Here is a 22,974-nt window from a genome sequence, read left to right as displayed (position 1 = left end):
AAATCTCTGTTAGACATTTTCTTCATACCTGACCTACCAGCAAATGACAGGCTACAAGTAGTCATTAGAAAGAAAATGTCACATAGATCCTAGGAACACTGTGGTGCAACTGTATATGTAAGTAATGAACAAATGTAAGTAATGTAATAAAGGAGGGTGGTTATCTCAAAAGGTGACTGCTCCAAAGGAATGCAATGATGATTTAGAATTTGATGTTGCTAATCACTTCAACACTCCTTCACAAAGATAACCATTCTAACACAACTGCAAAGAACTGAAGGCACCACAAACCATGGTAGGAAAAAGCCACAGGAGAGTATAAGCAGCACCCTGTTTTAATGTATGATCAGACGCTGATAGATATTTTCAGAAGACTTGACACATCATACAGAGCCAGAAGAACAGGGAACAACAGAGTGAGTGAGAAGGCCTGGATTCAGAAAAGAACTTGAAGGATGGAAGTGTCTCCATAAAGGAGAACAGTCATACAGATGGCTTGTCTACATTACTATAACTACCTGTGCATACTCTAGGCTTATAAAATCAGTCACTTTTATAATTGGGATGGTTTTTGTTGTCCCTGTGCTTAATACACTGCCCTATACATTCTTATAAGTTAATAAATACTCTTAAAGGGAAATAATAACCATCATGTTATTAAATAAGTAAATTATAGCAGTTTAACATAGGTAAAGGGAAAAAAGTCATGGAATGGTAACAGCATAAATGTGTGTAACTTCAGTAAAGAGATACTACTTGAAGCAATACCCCACTGAACTTAGAGTATAGATTTTTTTTGTTCGCCTAAATACAAAGCTCCTGGGTAATGACAGGGGTGGTAATGAGATTTGATCTAGTTATCTGCTTTTCCTTTTAATAAGAACTTGGGATCAGATTATTGTCAACTTTAAAAATCATCTTAGCATTGGTGTTTCCATTCTGCTTTTTCTTTCTTTGGGGGCAGGGGAGGGGGTGACTGAAATTGTCTTCTGTTTTCATAAGCGATAAAAATAATGACTAAATGACCTTGAAAATTGGTTGGGTCAGCCTTGACACTTTTTGGAGTGAAGCCTAGTAAATGGTGACAAATCTCTGGAGGATTCAGTGCTACCAATGGATTTTTCTTTGGAAAAAGCTTCAGCAACCCCGAACTTTCTGATCCTAAGAGAGCTATTTTGGGTGACTGAGATACATCCTTTAGCACTCTTGATCTTGTGGAATGTCCGCTTAGCTGTTTTAAAGGGAACTAACAGAAAAAAAAACTGAGCAAATCAACATTCATATTTAATAAAATGTGTCGCTTCAGTAAATTTGGCACATAGATCACTTTCATTCAACTATCTACATTAACAAAATGTTTAATGCATTCTTGTTCATTATTTCCCTTCATTTGGCATGCATTTATTATGGACCTGGAGAGGATGTATCAGAAGCCAACAAGATTTTGAAGATTCAACAATGACGAAAAGCAGACAAAAGTCTCTCCCTTCAGCTAGTTTACATTTCACTACAGTGGAACCAAAATTAGGAAAAATAAGTGAGCTAATTGTATCACATTTGGAAATGGTAAGCCTTATAGAGGAAAAACAAAGGTAGGGAAGCAATTCGAGGGTAGTAGATTCCCACAAGAGTCTCAGAGAGACAGTAAAATTGTGAGCCAAGTTCTGAATTGTGAGGGACTGAACTTGACAAAGATCATTTCTGGCAGAAAGATGTATACCATATGTCATTATGACTTAAAAACATGGCACATATTTTGGAGGCAAAGCAAAGTTTCTCCTGATGTTGGAATAGAAACTAAATACAAAGCTCTTGGGCATGATAGGGGTGGTAATGAGATTTGATCTAGTTATCTGCTTTTCCTTTTAATAAGAACTTGGGATCAGATTAAAACTAAGAAAGGCCATGAAAATACAGAGGACAGTAAGATATAATGAATGATTTTCCAAGCTTTTATTTACTAGAAATAATATAGACAGATGCAAGATATTCCTTGGATGATATAAACAGTTCATTTCCTTCAATTAGTGCAGGCCAATATGAAGTGGATTTTGTAGGTGACATTTATTCCCTTGAGGTCAAACATGCTCAGAGATAAAATAATTACTTGACAGGAAAAGTGATGGTGCAGCTAAAGTAAGAATTGGGGGATGGGTTCAGGTCCGCTGGGAAGATCAAATAGATAAATATGTATTATACAGATTTTCTGTTTCTAGGAAAGTCTCTCATCTGCCTGCCAATATCAGATCAACATGTCAAGGTCTTGCCATGATATGTCACATGATAAGAAAAGCCATTTTTCTGTAAATCCTTTGCTAAGCAGCATGACTATTAATAGCTAATGAAACACCAATCCTAATTTCCAAGCAAAAAGTTTCTACTCTAGTTCGTGTTGTATGTTTGGTGAGAATCTTGCAGATTTCTTGAACAAATTAGCCAAGAACTTTACTTAACAATACTACCCTGCTTGTATATTACCTATAGTAAATTAGTGGGTAATAAAAAATATAAATGCTTCCTCTAACTTAACACAACAATCATTCTATCATGTACGTACTTCAATCTTACCTATTGGTATTCTAAGTTCTATAAAATAACATTTATTTCTCTTAATTCATATAGAACTGTAAGTTCTAAATGATAAAATTTTTAGTGTAATATGATGCTTAGTAGTCATTTATAAATTTAAAATTAATTAGTTATCTATTTGGGCAAGTTGTCCACTAAAATGATTAAAACAACAAATAAGCCCAATGCTAAAGATTTTCAGTATATACCTCATTTATGATAGCACCAAATTTCATGTTGATATAGAATAAATAAATGACTGAAGATAGGCATCTTATCTTAATTATGTAGGATAAAATGGTCGTGACCATGTCATAGAATTATTATAACATGGTAATGGATGTCTTGTGTCTGTGAACACTTTGTGTGTGTGTGTGTGTGTGTGTGTGTGCTGAAACTGGGGCTTTCTATTGGCTTTTTGCTCAAGGCTGGATCTCTGCCACTTCAGCCATAGGTCTACTTCCAGGTTTTTGATGTTTAATTGGGATAAGAGACTCGTGAATTTTTCTCCTAGGCTGGCTTCAGATACTGATCCTCATATCTCAGCCTCCTGTTTTGCAAAGATTATAGGTATGAACTATAAGCAGCTAGCTGTGAGCAAAATTTGAACAATAAATAATTTGAAAGAGTGCAGAGCTGGGTGGGGAAAGATGGTGGAGAGGATATGATACAGTGGTCAAACTGAGAGATCATGGTAGGAGTTCAGCAAGGAAAGAAAGGCTCAAAAGCCTCAAAACTGGAGGAACCATTCTACCAGGTGAGAGCAATCCAATTGTTTAGAGAGCCATTTCCAGCACCTGTCCTCTTGCACTAGTAGCGCTCAGATGACAGGTTCAGCCAACGTGATCAGGTTGCATGGAAGCTGCTTGCACCCAAGTAGTCTCAATGACTGAAATGAACCAGGGAACATGAACCCATGGATTTCAGAATCACCAAGCCACCATTTTTAAGCCACAATTTCCCACCTGAAGTGGAAAGAGTATGGGAAAGATTCTGACATGGATGACCTAAGCAAATACAGTGGATGTGGAAAAGAAACAAGAACACCTATTAAGATTAGTATGGGAAGTGAGGTGAGGAGAAGAGGTAGAAAGTGGAGGGGAGTCTGATCAAAGTCCATTGGACACATATATGGTTATTCAAAATTGAAATGCCTTGTTAATCAACTAATTGTTATAAAAACATGGATATACATGTCTATATATAAAATGATAAATGTATAGGTAACATACATAGAAAAATTAACAGACATATGATGAACTATCTCCTGATCATGGGAGTAGATAAAAATACTTCTTGTGAACTATTATAAAATGCTATCTGTAAATAAGCTTTCTATATGCAGTAACAAAATCATTTCACTGCTCATATAAAAGAACTTCAAGTTTACTGGCTGGTGTTCTGTAATCTTCCCACTGTGATTCTATTATTTTCCTCCACCCGAAGACCATTTTACTCATCATAGGTTTCCAATAAATAGAATTAACTATATTCAAGATCATGCACATAGTCCATTTTCAAACCACTTAGCAAATTTCACTGCTCTGTAGTCCAGGGAAAAGCCATTAGTATTTGATTTCAACATTTAGTGATTATTTTTTCAAACTTACACATATTTTTAGGCCTGGCTTACTTGCTTTAGGTTTAAAAAATACTGTTACAGAAATAGACATAACAGATTAAATAAACAAGATATTTCCAAAACCACAGTGAGTTTCAATGTGAATACATAGTCTTGGAGATTTAAGATGTTAATGGAAATGATAGCAGTTCTAGATGCATTTATAGCATAGGGCTTAAACGTAAAAAGAGAATGGCTACTGTGGTATACAAAATTAAAGAAGAAGAAAGCATTCTCGAATATATAAATTAATATTTAAATTGCAAATTTGTAAGGACAGTTAAAGTCATCTCTACCTTGAGAAACAAGGGAAAAGTAAAATAGAAAATGAAAAGGTGAGTGCAATTTACTTCTAGGTAGGAAAGAGACAAAAGCTACACTTACCTCAAACCCTTTGCAGTAGTAGTGAGGTTGGTAACTTTTGAACTGATGCAATATTGTGGCACTAAAAATAGTCTTGAAACCAGGCTTTAATAATTGTTTTTCTTTAGAGAATATATATATATATATATATATATATATATATATATGGAAGAAATAACAAGTAAGGAAATTCTCTACTGAATTCAAGAACTATAGAATTTGGGAGGAGGCAGGCCAGCACAATTTTTAAGAAGAACAAAGGGATGTTGGATTCAAAGTCAAGAGTCTCCCCATGAGGAGAAAATGTTCAACACACTTATGGCAGAAGTGAAGATGATCAGGGTTCCAAGGACTGGAAGTGTACAAAAATACACTGAACTCTTCCAACAGAAAATCACTAAAAATACTAGAAGAGCCTTTCCTTATGATCTATGAAGAAGGTCTCAGATGCTTGGAGCTTTGTGGGCTGGTTTAAGGTAGTGTAGAAGTCTTCACAACACAGTGTCACATGATCTGAATTGCTTTTTTGACAATTCCAAAGTGCCTTTGGAGAATAGTCTCAAGAAGGTAAAGAATGGAAACAGCAACCACCCAGGAGATGATTAACCATAAATTAGCCAAGACAAAGAAGGACTATTTGAAACTTCTGCCATAGTAATGGGGTGACAAGGGAACCACCCAAAGCTAATAAAAGATACTAAAAACAAACAAACAAACAAACTGCTACTGAAGAACCTGGTGCCTGTGTCTCACACTTCTAATCCTAGCTACTCAGGAGGCTGAGATTTGAGACCAGTGGTTCATTCAGCTCAGAAAGGAAGGTCCATGAAACTCTTATCTCCAATTAACCAGCAAAACGCTGGAAGTGGAGCAAGTGGGAGAGCGCTAGCTATTCCATCCAGGCCCTAAATTTAAAGCTCCAGAACTGCAATGTGCATGAATGTGCATGAACAGCCACCTCCTCCTCCAACAAACCCTACTAAAGATTCTGGAAAATGAATAAAGGACATGCAGCATATGAACCCAATATTAAAGTAAAATCAACCAAAGCAACAAAAAACCCAAGATTGATAAAGAATAGTGACTGAACTACTTCCTTCTTTTCCTTACTGTCATCATTTACAGTGTCAGTATCAGGCGTATGCAGCCAGGAACCCAAGATCCTTCTCTCCCTAGCTCCTAATCTGGAAACTTGAGTGGGAATGGCAGCCCTCACATTCTACATTCCCCCCCAGCTCAGTGTTCAGAAATTTACCTGGTCAAGAGAATTTTGAAAATCCAGAGTTCTTCTTTTCTATCGAGCAACACGAATAGGACAGGGGCTGCACCCCAGGAGTGTCAGGCTAGAATATGGACATATCCAAGTTGCTCTCAAGCAGTGTCCAGTGGAGTGGTGGATCTACACCAGGAGACGAAGCCACGAAGATCACGGCCTACCCCACTAACCCAGGACTCTCTCCATACACGTAAGTATTTCTCTGATGGAAACACATCATTGTGGCCCCCTCTGCTCTTCTGTGGAGCAGTGATTTTTTTTCCTTTCTTTTTCTTTTTTTTTCTTTTTCTTTCCTTTTTTGTCTGAAATGAAGCAGGTCTTAGGAAAAGAGATCTCCAAATTCTCTCCCACTTGAGGGGGTCACAGGTGGTAGAGGACAGTGTGGAGAAGTTCAAACCCAGGGCTGCTCTCAAAGTCAATGGAGATTTTGAAGATAAGCAATTGAGGATGAGTGGACTGTTCGATTTTTTTAAACTTCAGTCAAGATGAATAAACTAACCATGCACTAAACAGAAATTTTTTCAGACTAAACCAGAGAACAAAGCAGCCAGAGCTAGCTCACCTGAGATCAGAAGGAACCTCATTCACTAGCCAGAAAGATTATTTCTGTACAAAGGACCACATTTATTAGGTCATGCAATGTGCAATCTGCCCCTATGACACCAGAAGTAATAATTTAGATAGAAGGTGATCAGTAGGAACTCAGATCTTTGTATCAGAGACAGGCAGCTTAAGAGCCAGACATCATAGTCTGCACCAGATACTGTTTGCTCTGAGAAGCACCTCAGCAAGGGACACTTCAGGGAAATCTATACTGAAATTGCCCAGCTATATCACTAAGCAGATAAATGTGTAAACAAAACAACATGTACTCGGAAGCATCAGGAGAGAGTGTTTTAAGTTATATCTGCAATAGAAGTGTATATATTATCTGAAATGCTTAGTTTTAAACACAAAAATCACAAGACATATGCATAAGAAACAGGAAATGTTGAATAGAACATAGAGGAAGTGTCCATAGAAAATAGAGGAAACAAAAGTGCCCCTATGTGGAGGGAGTGAAACAGATCAAGACCCATTCTGTTCATAAATTGACATGAAAAACCTTTTTGTACAACTATTTAAAGATAACAAAATAATAAATTTAAGAAAAGGCCACATGCTGTACTTATTAAAAACTTCAAATCTATTATGACAACTAAAGTAAACCACATTTAAAGATGCAGAATGTCTGATGACAATCTCATCAAATGGAAAATATCATAAAGTGTGTGTGTGTGTGTGTGTGTGTGTGTGTGTGTCTCATCAAATGGAAAATATCATAAAGTGTGTGTGTGTGTGTGTGTGTGTGTGTGTATGAACCAGAAATTTGGAAGTATAGTTCAATGGAATGGCACCTGTTTAGCATGGATAAGACCCTGGGTTCAATCCCAGATTGGAGGGCAGGGAGAGAGAAGCTATTACATGTAATGAAAGGAATGTGAAACCTAGATTCTTTAATTTTAAAGATGAAGGAAGACTTAAGTTACTAGAAATAGTTTATGTGCATTGTCCAGGCTATTAAACATTGTTGTGATTGTAATATTTTCTAAATTCATCCATGGATAAAATACTGTCATTGTTATAGCTATTATTCTGAAATTGGTTAGCTGATCTTTAAGTAATTTGGAAATTTGAGGTCCAAAAATGGCCAAAGTAATATTAAAAATAAAGAAAATTTTACATCTACTAGAATATCTACAATAAATTTAAATAAAACAGTAAAAGCAAAACAAGAGGGCTGAGAATGTGGTAGAGTGCTTGCCTAGCATTCATGAAGCCCTGGGTTCAATTCCTCACTACCACATAAACAGAAAAAGCCAAAGTGGTGCTGTGGCTCAAGTGGTAGAGTGCTAGCCTTGAGCTGAAGAGCCGAGGGACAGTGCCCAGACCCTGAATTCAAGCCCCATGACTGGCAAAAACAAACAAACAAACACCACCACCAACAACAAAACCAAGTATTGTTGAGAATGTGTGGTGCATAGCCCTTCCCTGCATTCTCTGCATTGTAAAGTGTTGCAGGCATACTGGGAAAATAGTGACAGGTCTTCAAAATAAATATTAAATACAGGCTTCTTGTATGATCTAGCAATTCCAGTCTTGGGTCAATATCACAGAAACACAAAAACTTATGTTCACATAAATACTTCTGTATGAATATTCACAGTGGCATTGTAACTGCTAAAATGTAGGAAGTAACCAATGCCTATTGACTGATGAATGGATAAGTAAAATAGGATATAGCTGTAAGATAGAGTAGCATTCATCAATAAAATGGAATGGAATACTACATGCTACACAATGTATGGACCTTGAAAACAATCTGGTAAGTAAAAAGAAAACCCAGTCATAAAAGATTGCATCTTGTATGAATCGATATCAAATGTCCAGAATATCAACAAAATATTTATTTGTTATTTTATAGGGTTGAATGAATTAGGAGAAACTTGGAGTCGCTGCTCATGTACATACATTTTCTTACAGAGATGACAAAAATACCCTAAAATTGTGTGGAGTTTTAATGAATCTGGGATTACAATAATTTTTTTTCATTTTATATGGATGCTACCTACTTTTGCTTGTTCAACTCATAATCAAGCCAGGTTTTTGCTGGTTATTTTTGAGATGGAATATCATAGACTTTTCTGCCTTGGGTTGTCTTCAAACTGTTATCCTATGGATCTCAGCCATCTGATATCTAGAATTATCAGCATGAGCTACTGGTTCATGGAAATGGTACCAGAATTTAAACTCTAGATCTTACACTAGCTCAGTCCTGCCTCCAATTCATCCTTTATTTTTAATATAACATCTACATAGCTGATGGAATTTGTGATCTAATACTGAAGGGTTTTCTATGGTTAATCTTCAAGTTTTTAATGAAGAACAGTTAAAACATCAGTATTCGGCATTACATGAATATTACATCTAATTACACACATTCATAAATATATAGAACTTTTCACAATGATACATATGCACACATGTTGTATGCATATATGCACGTGAATATATGTACATATAACTCTGCATTTATATGTATACATATATGTATATATGTATATATACACATATATATTGATTGATTGATTGACTAGGCAATGGAAATACTTTACATCAATAAAACCTCTTCCACAATGTTAAAGGGTAATGAAAGAGTTTTGCAATGAGTTATTCACAGGAGTTTTAGACATGTTGCAATAATTAAAATATCTATTCCTATATCCCCCAAATGTTTATATATCTATCAATAAGATATCTTTCTTATGGAAAATATCAGCACTGAAGACAAAGTATCTTTAGCCTTCAGGGTATTTTGTGGTCTGTGATTATCATTGGACCACAAAACCCCAAGGCTTGGAGCATCATGAGTGTGTATTTAAAACTTAAAACAACAAAAAAAAACATTTCTTTGTACTTTTCTCAGAAGTCTATTATGGAACAAATGTAAATGATTCAGGGGTGTGCTCTAAGCATTCTTCTTTCACAGTGACTGAAATGGTGATGTAGATTAAATCAGGAATGATTTTTTTGGGGGGGGTAACTTTTTCATTGTCTGCTTTCATGTCAGCCATTGTTTCTAGGTTTCTTCTACTTTTATTTTGAAGCTTTGCTTCTATTTATTGACACATTCAAATAACTGAGTAAAGAAAAAGACTGATAATTTATTAAAGTAAAAAATTTAAAAAGTATTTTTTAATTTATTCTAGAACCATATAAACTAAAGTATAATGTAACTACCATGTCTTGGTTAACTACATTTATTTTTAGAATAACACTCTCATATAAACACACACAAACATACACACACACACACACACACACACACACACACACACACACCATGCTTTGGGGATAATCACACATATGTAAGTATACTAGTGATACATACTGTCTGCTTATGGATTGAGTGTATGCATACAAATATCTCCCCACACATATACATATTCCTTGCATGTATGTACATACGTATGTATATATGTATATATGTATGTGGGTAGGTACAAGTATGTTTATTCATTGAATAAATAATGGAAATTCTTCATATCAATGAAGATTCTTCAATAATTCTGAAAGGGAAACCAAGGAGTCTTGCAATGTGTTACTTAGCATTTCTGTTTGTTTTCGGTGCTGGCCCTGGAGCTTGAACTCAGGGCCTGACCTTTTTTGCTCAAGAGGGGCACTCTACTACTTGAACTACAGCTCCAGTTCAGTTTTTTGGTGGGTAATTGGAGGTAAGTGTCTCACAAACCACAATCTTCTAATCTTAGCCTCCAGGGTAGCTAGTATTACGGGCATGGGCCACTGGCTCCTGGTTCTCTCAAGACTTTAAAACAATTTTGCAAAAGAAAATCAACTCTATCCAGAGAGATTTTTAAAGAAATTCAGCAAATAAGGCTATACTGCCTTATTTTTAATATATCAATATCATAGCTGAGTGTCAATGGTTAATGCTTGTAATCTTAGCTACTCAAGAAGCTGAGATCTGAGAATCACTGTTTGATGTCAGCCAGGGACAGAAGGATGTTAGACTTCATTCTCAAATTAACTACTAAAGTGCCAGAATTGGAACTGTGGCTCAATTGGTAGAGTGTCAGTCTTGAGCAAAAATGCTCACAGATAGCTACAGGCCTTTCATTTAAGCCCTTAATTCAGCACAAACACAAAACAAAGCAAAAAGCAATGTCATGATATAAATATGGCACTTGAAACTGCCAATGTCAATACTACACAAAACCATACCAAAGAGTAGTTAAGGATGTCTTGATAGAAGTTTTTAAAGGATATTTAAACACTTCTGATTTTTTTACGTTGTGTGTTTTTCCATTTACTTTGAAATCCTTCTTCCATGATTACTACAGCTGCAGCCAGATGCATCTTTTAGGTTGCTCATTCCAAAAGTCTGTGGGCCTGTGTTGTCAGTGATGACAGAATTTTAAGCTGGAATTGATCAGTGGCATTATCTGGTCCAGTGCTTTAGGCTGGCAGATGCGTTGATGTAAATTAATTATCTAAAAACTTCATAGTGTGGAGAATGAAAAGAGAGTCATTACCATTTCAGGGGAGGAAAGTGAGGCATGAAGACATTAAGTAAGTTGCCAACTTTATTAGAAGTTGCTACTAGCAGTTGGGACTAATATTTAGCCTGCCAATATCTCCTTTAGTGCTTTCTACTACCCTTTCCTATCTTGATGCTGTTGACAGTTTTAAAGTGTCACCTGGATGTGATAGAGACAATAATTTAATAAGGAAGAAATATCTCTCTTGGCTCTCTGGACAGCTCACATATTGTGGTGTTCTGTTGACAAGAAAGGTAGGGTTGTCAATGTCACTGCCTGGAAAATCCTGAGTTTTATTGAGCTGAAATCCAAGAAACTCAAGGATCTAAAGGCCAATGTCATTGCAATATGTGTACATACATACATCTATCTAGATATCATTGTACTATGCACATATAATATGTATCTATGTATATATATAATGTTAGGTGTAGTATTTTGAATACAATAATAAGAGTTTTGATTTACAAAATATATTTATGGGCTTAAATCTAGCTTCTATCACATTGACTAAACAAATGTAATTGCTCTGAATGGACTCTAAATAGCTTTCAACATTTCATTACAAAGCAATTACATCTGAGACTTTCCCAGAGCTCTCAGCATGGCTTTTAAAAAAGAAATTACATAAACAGCTGAAATCAGCCATTATGAAATATAACCTACCAGCCTAAAAAAGCCAAGCTTCATTGGGATAGTAGAATGTAGAAGGTTGAAACCAAGCCATAGTTGTGTTTGATTTTCAAAATAATTTCACAGACAATGTAGTATGTCTACTGAAGATAAGTTTACTTTTGAGGAAGGAAAGTTAATTTGATTGTACAAAGTGATGAAACAATGCAATATTGGTTAGACTTTCCTCAAAGATTAAAGGAAGTCAGATCCCTTAAAATTTTGTATTTTAAAAATAGATTTGATTATTTGAAGAAAGGCTATCTGCATACTTGTCTGTATTTAGAAAGGACATAATTTTAATCTTAACATCTACTAAGGACTGATTGCATGCCAAGCATGGAAAGAAGCACTTTATGTGTATATACATAGCAATCCTGTAGATAATTCTCTCTACCATTCTCACTATTGCATATGGAAAATGGAGACACAGAGTCAAAGTGATTTAAGATCAAACAAGGTTTCCAGTTACTCTGGGGTTTTTGGTTACTCTCACTTCCTCTGATGCATCCTATGTGCAGACTGACTCTTTCATTAATATGTAAGCTGAGCCCAACTTTATAAAATAGCATACTATTTATTTGAAGACTGTCTACTTGTAAAATGGAGATATGCATGATGACACAGTACAGGGGGAGTTGCAGGTGCTTATGATCATATCCAGGAACTAAGTAGATTCATACACGCTTTAAAACTGAATGTCCTACTAATGCACACATGTGAGAATAGACAGCTGGGTAATTTTCTGGAGAAAAAGAATTCTTTTATCCACTTTGAAATGCTACATGGCATCATTAACATCTAGAGTGGGGTGTGGCCAAATTGATTTAGTCAAAGTCTAATTATAAATGCCTCGGGCACATTACCCTTTACATATATATGCATATATATAAATTATCTATCTCTATATATAATTTTGTGCTGGTCCTGGGCTTGAACACAGGGTCCAGATAAGGTCTTTGAGCATTTTTGTTAAAAGCTAATGCTCTACCACATGAGCCACAGTTTTACTTCCAGCTTTTCAGTGGAGATAAGAGTCTCACAGACTTTCTTCCTAGGGCTGGCATCAAATTGTGATCCTCTAATCTCAGCTAGGATTACAAGATAAGTAGCTAGGATTACAGGCATGAGCCACAGTACCCGATTATTTTGTGTAATTTTTATGTTGGAAAATACTATTGTTTCTTTGCTAGTTTTTCAATCATCTAAAGTCCTAGAAAGAATGTTTTCTTTGCTTAGGGTTCATACAAAACAAGTAGCAGTCTAGGTTTAGCTATCGGCTTACAGTTTTTCAACCTCTATTCTGGAAGAGTACTTCTTCCCACCAAATTGTTATTTTCTGGGGACATTTTGGAAATGTAAATTATTAAGCCTTTCTGAGGTCAAATAGTCTGTTAGATGACCTAGTATGTGTGGAACTGTAAGCCTTGGTCTAGAGTTATTGTCAAAATCATTTTATCATTGAATATGTACTTATTCCTTCTTGCAACAAGTGATTTTGAGAGGTTCATTATGTTGCACCAATAAAATGAAAGAAAGTGTTAGCATTCCTTTTCATAGCAGTTTACAAGAATCATCTAATAAGGCCTGAGATGGCAACTTCCTGTAATGACTTGTTCTGTAAAATAACTTTATTATAGCTACTAAGAAGGATCATGTAATGGTAATCCCTCTGTATGGTATTTTCACAATAAAAAAAAAGAAGGCTGAGATCTGAGGATCTAGATTCAAAGCCAGCCCAGATAGAAAAACGCAAGACACTCTTATCTCCAAGTAACCAGCAAAAAGCTGTAAGTTGTGGCTCAAGTGGTAAAGCATCAGCATTGAATGAAAATGCTAAAGGACAGCAACCAGGCTCTGAGTTTAAGCATCAGTGCCAGAATATAGAAACATACACACACATACACACACACACACACACACAAATACATTGCTATATATGTATACATGTATCATATTTTGGTCCCTTGATTGCATACACATACATATCTGAAATAAAATACTACAAATCCACATGCTACCATAAAATATTATGATATTTTGTTCCTTTTTATTTCTTTAAGATATAACCCAGTACATTGACTTTATTAACCATTATGAGATAATAGCTCACAGTTTTAAAAAAAAATGTCAGGATACAATGTGCTCACCAGTGCAAATTCCTTGTTGAGAATCATCTGCTCCACCAGAGAGGACTCGTTGTGGAAGAGGTGGGGCTGCATGTGGCTCCACATGTGTGGGAACCACCAGAACTCGTCCACCGACCCCAGCAGAAGGTCATCACCCTCATCTTCGTCCTGTGTCCCTGTGAAACAAGTTAACAATGGTCTCCATGAACATTTCATAGCAGCTTGAAGGTTATTTTGTAAGATGGATTTAATTCTGCATTATGGATACACAAATCTAATTATTTGTGTCCTTAACCAGAAAAGTGAGAGAGAGAAATAGAGAGAGAGGGAGGGAGAGGGGGAGAAAGGGGGGGACATGGTCTAAATTCCTTCAGAGATAAGGGGCTTTGGATTTGGAGGTGGCTCCTGATGGTGCCTGGTAAAGACCAATGTTTACTTTAGAATTTAGGAGAAGTTTATCAAGCATATTTTGAATTGCTGTCACCTGTCAAGAACAGAAATCAGACTTTCTATATTTTATTTTTATTTTAAGATGATCCACAGAAGAGATACTGAATTATCCAAATATACCCAGGACATAACCAGAAATGATAATTCTTTATTTTCTTCTATTTTTTTCTATATGTCTAAAATGAAACTTTAATTCTTTTTTCTTTTCTGTTATAAAAGTCGTATGTACTTAATGAAAAACAATGTAGAAAGCAAAGAGAAATAATATGCAAAGCAAAAGCAGAAATTTGACTAGTCTATAAAGCTACCTTCTCGACCTAGCTAATGGAAGGATTTTGTATTCTTAATATATTTTTTAAAATTAAGCTCTAGCTCTAAATAGCTGTTGATTCTTTATATCTTTAAGCACTTTTCACATAAAATTTCCCATTTGAATATAGCTATTCCATAAAAATTTAACAACTAGTCTTGTAATTTTTTGTAACATAAACATGACTGCAGGCTCTAAAACAGTTTTCCTTTCTCTTCCTCTACTGGAACAATTAGTTAACAACACTTAAGGCATAGAAAGTTTCATCAAATAGAAATAAAAAACAAAATAAAACAAGGTAACTTTTTTTCTAAGGAAACTCATTATATTGTAGGTATGAAAGATTTATTTTTACTGTATGAAATATACTAGTTTGTGCAATTTCATTTAATCATTACATAATGAATTATATAACTAATGTAAAATAAAAAGTACTGGTTTATAGTGAGAGAATGTTTCTTTATTTTTTCCTTTAATAACAAAATATTCCTTATAGGTGAGTTCTTCATTTTATTATTTTTATTTAATTTGCGGAATGTGGGCTAACAACATTTTTGAAAGTTTTCTTTCTCTTTCCCTTTTGTTTTCTTTTGTGCTGTAATCTCACTTTCTCTTTTTTTCTTTTCTTTTTTTTTTCTACACACAGCTGGTATTCTACCACTTGAACCATGCCTAGAATCTGACAATTTGATGATTTTTGGAGAAGAGACTCTCTTGGATTTGTCTGTACTAGCTGGCTTTGAGCTGTAATTCTCAGAAATCACTCTCCTGAGTCACTAGGATTATAGGCATGGGCCACCTACACCAGGCTGACACTTCCTATTAATCCGTTTTCACGGTTTTCTTACCTCTATTCTGTAGTAGCTGGGATTACAAGAGTGTGCCATTATGCCTCCACATCTGTCTCTTACACATCCTTAAAATCATTACCTGTCTTAATTATAATTTTCTTTTAAATTATCTTTAAGTAGAGTTACAAAAGTTGATTATAGTTTTCTTAAAGTCAAGTATTGGATCATATTTACTTACCCAGTACGATGCCAATTCCCCAGAGCAATGAATACATGAATAATTAATGTAACCTGACTATTGTCAGTGGGATTTAGTAGCTACCTGTGGCCTTGTCAGTTTATGTCTACTTGTGTTCCTTTTTATGTGAATTTATTGTTCCTAGGATAGACCATTTAATCTATAGACCTCAAAAGTTGTCAGGTTTAATTAGAGTTTTGTCATCATGCTTGATTCTGTGCAGAGTAAAGAAATAAAGTTTTGAATAAAATGAACAGATACCAGTCAGGTTTTGCCAGCTAACTTAAGCTATTGGTATAATGAGGTCACAAATTCTTGACTTTTGTCAATATATTAAGAATTTCCGGTCAGGTCCTGGTGTCTCACGCTTACAATCCTAGCTACTCAGGCAACTGGCATCTGGAGACTCATGCTTTGAAGCCAGGCTGGGCAGAAAAGTCTTGAGACTTTACTTCCATATAACCAGCAAAAAGTCAGGCTGGAAGTGTGGGTCAAGGTTAGAATGCCAGATGAGCAAGCAAGTACTAGGCCTTTACCCTAGTACAAGAAAAATAAATATTGAAATTCAAACTCAGGAGAGTTTATCACTGGCACAGATGCAGTGTTTATGCTACAGATGTTTCTCATGGCCATAATTTAGCAGAATGAGCCATAGATTAGAAAGAGTGACTTCATGTCACACATGATGAAAGAATTGATAGTTCTTTGAGCCCCCTGAAATTGGTCTGTTGTGCTTTGAATGTAGAATATTTGAGAAGTGCTTCCCTACACTTTAAACTCTGCTGATCATTATTGCAAGTGGCAAGAAGCACATAATGCATACTTGACCGGAAAGAAGGTCAATTACTCAATTTAAAGAAAAAATTTGCAGACTTGATATAAACAGATGCATGACTGATCATAAAGTCTTAGCCATTTTAATATCAGAGATTATGCTAATTTTATAAACATTCTCCACAAGGTTTCGAGTGACATTTAAAGCTGTGGATTTTTTTTTACACATCATGGATTAATTTCTGCTACACAGTTGTTGTTGTTTTTTTAAAATTATGCTGGTCATATAATTCAAAACTATGTGAAGTTAACCCTTGACATTGGAAATAGCTTAATAAAAAATATAATTTTAAATCATGCTGACAAAACAGCAGAGTGTCAAATGTTCCAAAATCCATGTAAAAGAAAATACTGGTCATAGGGTAACTCCATATGTAGTCTTTTGAGGAACCTCAATACTGCTTTTCAGAGTGGTTGAACAATTTTACACTACTGCCAACAATGCAGCAGGGTTCCCTTTTGGCCACATTCCCTCCAGCATTTGTTGTTATTAGATTTCTTTCTTTCTTTTTTTTTGGGGGGGTCCGGTCGTGGGGCCTGAACTCTGGGCCTGGGCGCCGTCCCTCAGCTCTTCAGCTCAAGGCTAGAGCTCTACCACTTGAGCCACAGCGCCACTTCCGGCTTTTTTCTTTTTTCTTATGTGGTGCTGGGGAATCGAACCCAGGGCCTCAGGCATGCAAGGCAAGCGCTCTACCACTGAGCCACCTTCCCAGCCCCTAGATTTCTTGATTATAACCATTCTAATTGAGGTAAAGTGGAATCTCAATGTTGTCTTGATTTGCATTTCTTTTATGGCCGGAGAAGTTGAGCATTTCTTCATGGGTCTATTGGCCATTCTTATTTCCTCTTCAGAGAAATCTTTCTTTAAGTCTTTACCCCACTTATTAATGGAGTGGTTGCTTCTTTGAGGATTTGTTGTTGGGAGATTTAATTTTTTGAGTTCGAAGTATTTTTTAGATATGAGACCCTTGTCTGTTGTATGGCTAGTGAAAATCCTCTCCCAACTTGTGAACTTTCTATTGATCTTGCTAGCTATGTCCTTTGCCATGCAGAAGCTCTTCAGTTCAATGCAATCTCATTTTCCAACTTTTCTTTGATCTGTTGTGTTATTAAGAAAATTTCAGCCTGTAGATATGACTCTATCAGATGATGCTAAGTAAAATGAACTGCAAAGCATGAAGGCATGCCTTCTTTGTTGTTGTTGTTTTTAATGTATTATGTGATTTTTTTATGTTTTTCCCCCTGCACTATATCTCCTGTTGTCACTGTATTTTATTTTGTTACCCTGGTATTGTATATATTTTTATTTGAATTAGAAGAGAGAAGAGGAACAACAGGATGGTGAGACAAAGATGTGGCAGGAATGAATGCCACAGGGATATATACTCAAGACAATATATTGGAAATGATCTGTACAACTTGGGGGGGGGTGTTATGAGGAAGGAAAGTAGCAGAAAAATGAGGGTAGGGTTAACAAGTTTGACAAGAAACATACTTATACCTTTTGCAACTGTAACCCCTCTGTACAACAAAAAGCAAGAAAATAGTTGAGAGAAAAGAAAAGAAAATACTATGGTTTGACTCATCCTAAATCCACAGAGAAGAAAATAATACAGTTTGATTCATTTTAAACATGTATTTTCAACATTTCAAGTTTGGTTAAAACTATGTGTTGAAATGTCGAACCACATAGTTCATATGTTGTTGTATTGATATGCTAAAAGTAATTTGAAAGTCTATGTTCTTAATAGAATCTTTTCTAACACAATCTAATTTAGACATTGAAGTCTAGATTATTATTCTTAAAAGGCAGGTGCATATTGTTCTTATTTTTAAAGTATGTCCTTTTATTTTTTGTGATTCCCAGATCATATAAAGTGCTTTAATTCAGAACTTAACGTGTAGGTAAAGCTGATGTATTTGTTATCCTTTTTGTAGGATCATTGTGATGAGGGTACTGATATATATCCAGATAGGGATGGTGGCTAGCATGGCTCACGTGGTAGAGCTTCAGCCAATGAGTAAAAGTGTGAGACCCTGGTCCAGAAAGTAGAAAATTAAAAAAAAAGTATTCAAAGGTTCTTTAATTTTGATTAAATGGATTTATTTCACTTTATTCTTTTTAGTTCAGAAGAATGATCCATTTGTCTCATACATACTGAACAAGTGTTCTAATACTAAGCTGCAACCCTGTTCTGAAAGGTAGCTGGCATTTATAAACTTGCATACTTAGGAGGCAAAAATCTGAGGATCATGCTTTGAAGCCAAGCTGGGAAGCAAAGTCTATGAGACTCTTATTTTCAATGAATCACCAAAAATCCTGAAGTAGAGGTGTGGCTCAAGTGGCAAAGTATCAGCTTTGAATGAAAAAGCTAGGAGAAAATCCCCATGCCCAATACTGGCACTAAATAAATACATAAATTATATGATTAACAAAATCTAGGCTATAAGATAACATCCTGACAGCTATGGCTATAACATTGAAAAAGCTTATATGAATTTTAGTTTCTGTCACTATCACTTCTGTTCAAATATCTGTTCTATACTCAATAATTAAATATGAAATAGATTTCTTAAATGTTTGAAAATATCTCTTTTCTTCACACTACACTTTGCAGTTTCCCATATGTGTATAAAACCAAGTAATAAATATTATACTAAATAAGAATAATATAAGTAAATTTGACTAAAATTTACATAATTAGAAATAAATTCACATAAATTATCTGTTTACTTTTTGACAACATTTGATTATTACATGAAATATTTTTTAAATTATTAAAAGTGTACATTTATAGAGCTCTTACAATATGCTGGGCGTTATTCTACATGAGAGAACTATTACCATTTTTAGTCTCATTTGAAGATGTGGTAATTGAGACAAAAAAAGAATTAAGTAGCTTGTTTGTGCTGGTATAGCTGATAAAATGTAAAAGCCCAGAGTTAAAAAGGTTTCCAATGTCTAGTCTTTCAATCCACACTTTTTAGCGAAATGTAACAAATCAAAGAAGAAAAGAAACAACAGCAAAACTCCACCAAAACAAAATCACATAACTAAAGGAGAAATAATGCAACAATTTTTCATATTTTCATGTGTGAAATTCAATAATTATATATAAAATCTATTTTAATAAAAATTGGCTCATGGAAAACGCCAATGTTAATTCAATTTGCAGATATTATTCATGAATTAATTATTGATCAAAGTCATGTTTAATTTATTATAAAATGCCAAGAAAAACAATGATTTTTTTTAAACAGAAACTGTTTCCCATGAAAAATAAAAATTTTAGTCTCTATTCCTAGCGGGCATCTTTTATGATGCAGTGTCTTCATTTCTCAAATGAGCCTTCACCATGCAATTTCACCCGAAACGAAAAAATCTCCAGATTAAAATATTTCACTCTAAACTCTGTGCTTTCCTTCAAAGAAAATAAAAACAGCACTATGCTCTTCTTATTTCAATTTGGCACTCATGGGTAAATGGCTTTTGGGGAAGTCTTCTTAATCTGCTTTTTTGGGAGGAGATTGTTTTTAGCATGTGAAGGACAGAGAGGCTGAACAGGAAAGAATATACAAGAACTATGGATGAGTGAAGCAGTGTAATAAAATATGCAGAATCAATCATTATTACACAGGACATATGTGATTGAGTGTCTTCAAAACCCTGAGGGTCATCAATCAGAATCTTTATGCATTGGGAATTCCAATCACCCCGGGATTCGGGAACGGAGACAGGGCCATCTTCTCCGTTACACATCACAGCCAAGTGCACATGTAGGGAAGGTCCTGTCTTCATTTCCAATCTTTTCTTTTTTCTGTCCTGTTAACTCTCTATGTAGGAATCTGTCTCTTCATAGAAGCAAGGTATGCTTCCCCCCGCCCCCCTGTAATTCAGCCCTTGAATGAATCTGGATAGGTCCAAGTGCTTTAATAAGTACTCAATATAATACGATGGTACCCTTTTAAAAATGTTATGGATACTTCCCAATGCACAATATAGTATCACAATGAAATAAAAGTTACACATTTATACGAAGGAAATTAGGCTTCCTGGATTTACAAATGGATGTATACATCTGATTTTGTAAAGTGCCTTATCACCATAGCATAACTGCATAGGGTGTGTCTTCCATTTTTCCATCATTTATATTAGGTCAGTTCCATCACAGAAAGCTAATAAGTTCTGTTAAAGAGATACTATTAAAATAGATCTCTGTATGAGCAAGTCTTTCTTCAGTAGTTATTCCACTATTCCTGACTGATGTACTGCTCATTTTTCTGCATGCATGCCCAGACTTATAAAAAAGAAATGGGAAATATCACAAGTTCTACCAGCATTAATTCTGCAAATGTCTGGCAGGCTTAATAGGTGTGACTATGAAAAGTAAATAAAGGCTGAGGTAGTTATATAGGCATATTTCAGCCAAAATAAATGACTTTACTTACACTATGCAGCTATTTGAGACAAAATAGTATTGTTTGTGTGTGAACTCCAAATCATCCCATAATTTTTGCCCTGCATGGGTAGATAGAGGTTTTACAGTTATCTGCTTTATAACTTCATAGTCACAGTTTCTTAGGCCTGAACTCATTTCTTAAGTGGCTTTTGAAGAAGATTTACGAAACCATGACTGTTTTTGAAATTGTAAGCTGGAATTGCTTTGCCTGTGCAGCGATGATGACCCAAATCTCTGCCTGCAAAATGCCTTTTTAAAAATATGCAATCATTTGATATACCACTGTTGTAAATACTAATTTTGCCTCTATTACTTTCAATAGTTTATATGTTTCAAAGTTAAAAAATTCTAAAAACCAATTAGACAGTACTACTTCAATATTCTAATCAACCATGTTGAACTTTTACATTAAATAACTGCTTTGTGTAAACAAGCTGTACATAAAATAATTAAATACTACCTTTGTTTGGAATATTTTAATGAGTCAATATTCTACCCACATGCATACAGAATACTGTGGGATGTTTCCTGTAAAAAGCTTTGAAAACAACAACACTAAATGATAATCAAAGCATTTAGCTCACAGCATAAATACACACTGTGGTATTCCCTTAACATGAGCCCAATGAATAGAAATACTTTTATCATCATTGCAAGAAAATCAATTTTATTCAAGTAGCTCTCTATACAAGTGCTAGGATTTGACTTGTTTTCCAATGTTCAGAAAATGTGTCAAACATCTGGAGTAAAAGTTATAAAAAAGAGTTGAATCCTACTGAGATGGACCATTACTGGATAGAGATGAACAGGAATACAAGACTAATTGTGAAGGCTTTGATGGATATTTGTTAACATTACCAGTAATATTCTTTGAAAAAAATGCTGTAAAGAAATGCAAACCAGTGACATTCGGGGTCTGTAATGCTTCTCTAAGGCTATAAAATTTCTCTGCCACCACCATTTGCTTTCAGAAGGCATATATTACATATAAAAGTATCAATTAGGTGACTATTTGACAATTACTGTCAACAATACCATCCATTATAATTGGTTTAATTATGAGTATAGCCATTATTAGCCTTTGCACTTTATTAGACTATGCATACACACACACACACACACACACACACACACACTACATCATTATACTTAGAGCAATGATTATGGTTTTTTTCACTGAGTTAAAAAATTCAATTCTCTTTCTCTTTGCCCATGATTTTCATAATATTTGCCAAAGTAAGCAAGCTCATTAGGTTATTCATAGAAGGCACTCACTTTTTTTTTACCCGTACTCAATCTGGGCATTCAAATACTCCTACTTATGGAACATTTAAAAGCCTAATTCCTATTTATCTGTAGCTGCCTGAGAACACAAAGGCTCTTCTTACCTGTGTGGTAAAACTTCCCTGAAAATCCAAGGTTGAAGGTAAAATTTGCAACCTGAATGCGCAGTAAATTTTGAGTCTCTAGTAATGCCTGAAATAAATAAGAAAGTAACATGATTTTAGAAAAATAACTATGAAGTTTTGGGATGCCTCTTTAGCAAATGTGTATGCATAAAAGAAGCAAAACAATGTGTACTTTGTGTTTGTTCTGTTTTGGTTGTGGTCGAGAACTTTTAGATGCATTAATTATTGTAATGGTTTGGTTCACAAAAGTTCTTGTAATTACTATGAATATTATTTTTGGTGAAGGTTACCAAACTACGAAAGTTAAGTTTTAAGTACGTGATATATTGCTGACTAACAATTCTCCAACTGTATTAACTGACATAATGTTTTTATTTTTGTGTAAGAAATTTCTCAAATTTCAGATTATTTCCTTCCTTTGGAGAAAATAAAATTCAGAATTGTTGGGTGTAGTCAAATCCATCAAATGTTACTAAGAAATAGAAGGGATTTTGTGTTTGAACTACAATTAGCATTTTATCTGACTGATCTATTTCCACCACATGTTTATAGCATAATTATTCACTTAAAAGCTTGAGTTTTACTTTACAAACTAAACAGCAATGCATAGTTCATGGTATATTGCTTGAAAATCCTAAAAAGGAATGAATACTTTGTAATAGATATTCTTTATATTAATTCCTTAAAGTACTATTCTTGAAACATAACATTTCCCTAATTTCTGGATTTGGAATTAAATTATGTAATTTCTCAT

At 34.9% G+C, this 22,974-nt stretch overlaps 1 protein-coding gene across 1 annotated transcript in view; it reads right to left on the bottom strand.

Moving 5' to 3' along the window:
• Ndst4 (N-deacetylase/N-sulfotransferase (heparan glucosaminyl) 4) overlaps window positions 1-22,974 on the bottom strand; it is a 237,482-nt gene that overhangs the window by 107,108 nt on the left and 107,400 nt on the right. The window contains exons 2-3 of the mRNA XM_013023770.1: window positions 22,200-22,287; window positions 13,750-13,904 (exon numbers count right to left, since the gene is read on the bottom strand). Coding sequence (XP_012879224.1) covers window positions 13,750-13,904; window positions 22,200-22,287 — 243 coding nt within the window. The remainder of the gene's footprint in view (window positions 1-13,749; window positions 13,905-22,199; window positions 22,288-22,974) is intronic.

Source organism: Dipodomys ordii, unplaced genomic scaffold (assembly GCF_000151885.1).
Source record: "Dipodomys ordii isolate 6190 unplaced genomic scaffold, Dord_2.0 Scaffold70, whole genome shotgun sequence".
Lineage (NCBI taxonomy): Eukaryota > Metazoa > Chordata > Mammalia > Rodentia > Heteromyidae > Dipodomys > Dipodomys ordii.
The sequence above is the reverse complement of the archived record's forward strand: the minus strand, read 5'-3'. Positions and strand labels throughout refer to the sequence as shown.